At 35.6% G+C, this 4,451-nt stretch overlaps 1 protein-coding gene across 1 annotated transcript; it reads right to left on the bottom strand.

Moving 5' to 3' along the window:
* Positions 1–412: 412 nt before the first annotated feature.
* LOC140819880 (protein DETOXIFICATION 21-like) lies at positions 413–2,997 on the bottom strand. The gene is made up of 8 exons (XM_073180132.1): positions 2,746–2,997; positions 2,061–2,602; positions 1,897–1,983; positions 1,759–1,815; positions 1,416–1,654; positions 1,126–1,244; positions 950–1,036; positions 413–785 (listed from the first exon to the last, which is right to left on the bottom strand). Exons 1-8 carry the CDS (start codon positions 2,995–2,997, stop codon positions 732–734), a joined length of 1,437 nt encoding a protein of 478 aa, XP_073036233.1. The 3' UTR covers positions 413–731.
* Positions 2,998–4,451: the final 1,454 nt, after the last annotated feature.

Raw genomic sequence — 4,451 nt, 5'->3', positions numbered from 1 at the left:
TTCTAATTATGAATCATCGGCATCTATCGTCCAGCGAAAGTGAAGATGAGAAAATGCAGCGTCTCATGGAAAATTCTGAGTTGGACCTCGTTGATAAGTCCTATTTGATTTTAGCTATGAAATATTTACATAAAAAGATTTAGTCACTACACTGCATGACAAGGTAACGGAGTACAAGAAACTTTTTCGATTATTCGGGAAGTTAAAACTAAAAACAAAAACCTATGTAGCATACATAATGAATCCAACTATTCACAAAATGGTGAATATGATGGCTTAAATGCATAAGTTAGTAAGCTGAAAACATAGAATGAAAGAATGCAAGTAGCAAAAAAAAAAAAAACCAAAAGTATCCAAATATTCTTCAGTGATACTCTTGATAGTAAAAAAAGCTCTAATATGAATGTGACCACACTACAGACACTGAACAGATGGTAAACCATTATGATGTGGTCATGGCTCCATTTATTTTTTCGACGGTCAAAGATAGCACCAATGTTGATGATCCATAGCAGAAAACCGAAATGAAAACGACTAGCACTCTAGATGGAAGAGTCCCTTGAGCTTATTAGGAGAGTGCGATTGTCCAGGGCGACGATATGGTATCGGAGTATAAATGATTGCATGGTATTTATATTTTTGGATCTTTGATCTAATCTAATAGCATGTATATAAAATAAATAAGATTTATCATGTGAATGAGATTATTCAGTCATCTAGTACTCCTTTATCTACTCTTCAGCTTCCACCAACCATCTGTTAACTCTCTTTTGAGCTATTGAAACCTACAAAATGAGAATCAATTAATTGAGGAGGTCAGAATCATGAACAAGCTAAGCTTCTAAAAATTTTCGAGGGCTTTAGAAAGAAGCTCGGCTTATCTTTCGCTCCTATGGATCGCATATGCAAAAAACAAACAAACAGAAATCATGTGAAAAGAAACAATTACCTGTTCCTCCCAATCAGTTTTATATGTTAGTGTGATGAGTATAATAGTTTGGATGAGTGTGCCTGTTAGCATTCCTATCCAAACTCCCTGTGATTGTTTTTAGACTCTAATTATTGATGATAATAATATATGTAATTGAAAAGCGAAAAGTCTATATGAAACGAGTGGATGCGAACCTTGAGTTGTAATTTCATTACATAACCAAGAATGGTTCCAATAGGGATTCCTATAAGGTAATAGGATCCTATGTTAACATAGACTACAGTGGTTTGCCATCCGGCGCCAATGGCAACACCTGAGAAAACGAAAAACACATGATCATCGACGTTTATTTAGTTAGTTTTAATCGAGGAACAAATTTTTTGCCTACAATTCCTAAAACATATGAGTTTTTGTTAATGTAGAATGTGAAACTTCGGGTTGGATTCAAGAACATCGACAAGATCGAGATGGAAGAAGTCTTTACCAGAAAGAACGGGTTGAACGCTATTCATGAGCATGGAAAAAGCTAGAAGAGGAGACAAGTGAGCCACTTCTGCTGCAACTTGAGGACTTTTTGTGAACATGTAACCTATATGATCCCTCAAGAAGAGAGAAACCACGAAGAGAACTAGCCCGATGGAAAACGATGTTATGACTATCACCGCGATCGAGAATTTTGCAGCTCTAGGATCTCCACTTCCAAGCTCGTTCGAGATACGAACACTAGGATTGAAGTGCACACATGTGGTTAGCTACAATCAATTTTTACCATTTTTTGTAGAGTCGATATAAAAAAAATCGTAGGCTATTAAGAACGACCATATCACCTTGCTGCAGCCAAGAAACCAAAAGATATCATAATTTCCCACCCGTTGATGTTCAGGCTGCAAGAAAGAACACAGTTATAATGTTCAATTCCCAACCGAACAAAAATAAGATTGAGCAGAATAGAGAAAGAGAGCTACCATATGGATAGTGCGTCAATTTCAACCTCCGCATTTTTCAATCTCCCTGTCAGGAGAATCAATATAGAAGTGTACCAGAGTTCAAGGCTGAAACCAAATCAAACAAAATGTTAATCTGATATTAAAGGCACAGACAAAATGTTGTTGTAGAAAAAGAGCTTAACCAGAGCATGGCACCAGCCGACAAAGAAAGCTTGATCACAGGCCAAAGATCTTTGAAAGCTAACATTGAAAAACCTTTCCATGTTTCTTTACACTGTCCGGAGAATATGAATGCCAGTTGACCAATATTGGGGATCCAGTATGCCAAAATAGTGGATATGGCGGCACCAACAATTCCAAACTTGTATTTGACTGTCAAAAGCCATGAGAGAAGAATGTGGATACACAAGGAAAATGCTGCCAAATAAGAGATAATCTTGTTCTTGCTCTGTGCTTGTAGGAACATTTGACAGCTGAAGGATGTGATATAGGAATATATCACGGGAATGAACCAAAAGGATATAGTTCCCGCCATGTCAGCGATACTTTCATCCTGTCCCAAAACTTTAAATATCGGGGCAGCAAAAACAAAAATAGGCAGCAATAATATTGATGCTAGAACCAAGACGACCCATGATCGTTGAAGGAATATCCCAAGCATGTGATACTGTCTAGCACCATATGCTTGCCCACATAAAGTTTCCAATCCGCTAGCCATGCCTAACTGCAAATTTGAATTGAAAAACTAACCAAAAGTTGAAAGATAATATCATATATTGTTCATTAAACGTGCACACTTAGTCTCAAAGGAAAAAGCATTTTCGCCTCATATCAAGTTCGTTCAAAACAAAAGTTTGAACAACTTACCAACAATCCATTAGAAAATCTCATAAGGACAGTAATAACGAGAGCAAAGGCAGCAAGCTCAGTAGCACCAATGTGTCCAACAAATGTCTGGCTGATGATGATCACCCCAAATGTCGAGCACCGAGTGAATATAGCAGGGCCAGCCACAACCCATATTTTTTTGCTTTCATTCCATGTCTTATGTTTAAGACTCTCATCTTGGTTTTTGGCCGCTACCTCATTCCACAAAGCTTCCCTAGTATTGTTCTCCATTAACTGTTCTTCTCGTTTTTCTTCTGCGATAATCAACAGAAAGATAGAAATATCAGTACATGATAGTGTGCAGGTTATCACATAAAATGCACACCTAATTCTTGACATGACAAACTTCCATACTGTAAATTAACTTGAAAGGCCAAGAAAAAATATCCAAATTTCGTCATCTTGATTAAACTGGTCCCAAAATTAAAATCCAAATGCTTAAAGTATTCAGCACCTTATTAGTGGTAATTTGTTGTTGCCATACATAAGAATGAGAACAAGCGGGGGCTAGAGAATATACAGAAATGAAAATAAAAGCAAAACCAAGTTTATCTGGTTATCGTTATTCTCAAAGAATTGTTGTGCAATCAGCACAAACAAAGTGACACTGTCGAAATTTCTTTATAGAACTAAGCTAATGTAAGATCGAGCGCTTTTTGTTTTACGAAAAACTATAGCTTTTGACCTATGATTGAGCTCTTCTTACATAGCATCAATCCAGCTACTATTAGCTAGAGCTTCATCATTATATTTAGGCTCAATATTAGAAATAAATGCAACACGTAAAAATTGATTGATCAACTCCACTGGTAGTTGGATTACCTATTACGTAGCTAGGTGCACAATTCTTGTTCCATCTATAAATGGCTAAACAATAATTTTATGTAAACTCAATCAATTCATTTTGGTTCTTCTCAGTTGAGTTGATATATATTAGTTTGATTGTCATCAGTTGGGATTCTATTAGATCTTTGTGCAACAGCAAACTGGTCAACTGTAGTACCATATTTTTGAAGTGATTGATCAATAAGCTCTGGTTCTGGACTTTGAGAAGTTCTTTTATAGACTTCATCTTCATTTTCATCCTCCAGATTCATTTCTTCACATCGATTAATCTATTTGGTTGGATCAATTGACTAGTCAATCGGCACTATTTCATCAAATATATTGTGCACAGATTCTTCAACATTCAGAGTTCTTTTTTAAATACTCAATAAGCTTTACTAATTGAAGAATATCAAAGAAATATACTCTCATCTGACTTAGCATGAAAAGCAGTCAAATGATTTTTACCATTGATGTGGATAAAACATTTGCAACCAAAATTTTTGAAGTGAAATAAAACGGGTTACTTACAATGCCAAATCTCATAAGGTGTTGTGCAATGTTTATTGTTAATCATTGATCTGTTCTGAGTATAGTATGTATTGTTTACTACTTTGGCTCAAAATCTCTGAGAAATTCTATAATCAAGAAGCAATGTTCTAGTAGCCTCTTTAAGGGTCTTATTCCTTATCTCAACAACTCCATTTTGCTGAGGCGTTCTAACTGCTGAGAACTCATGCTCGATTCAATGATTTTCTAGAAAAGTAGACAAAGTTTTGTTGAAAAATTCAATTTCTCTGTCATATCTGATTTTTTTTAAAAAAAATTTCATTTAAACGTCTTTTGAAAATTTTGATCAA

Source organism: Primulina eburnea, chromosome 18 (assembly GCF_022965805.1).
Source record: "Primulina eburnea isolate SZY01 chromosome 18, ASM2296580v1, whole genome shotgun sequence".
In the NCBI taxonomy this organism is placed as follows: Eukaryota; Viridiplantae; Streptophyta; class Magnoliopsida; order Lamiales; family Gesneriaceae; genus Primulina; species Primulina eburnea.
This window is presented reverse-complemented; position numbering and strand designations above follow the sequence as displayed.

Bases quoted from the DNA above. Each gene is read 5' to 3' on its own strand.
- LOC140819880 (XM_073180132.1), bottom strand. From the start codon at position 2,997: ATGGAGAACAATACTAGGGAAGCTTTGTGGAATGAGGTAGCGGCCAAA. The intron at 2,603-2,745 runs GTAAGTTGTTCA...TCAAATTTGCAG, and splicing joins GATTTTCTAATGGATTGTTG to TTAGGCATGGCTAGCGGATT. The intron at 1,245-1,415 runs GTAAAGACTTCT...TCGTTTTCTCAG, and splicing joins CGTTCAACCCGTTCTTTCTG to GTGTTGCCATTGGCGCCGGA.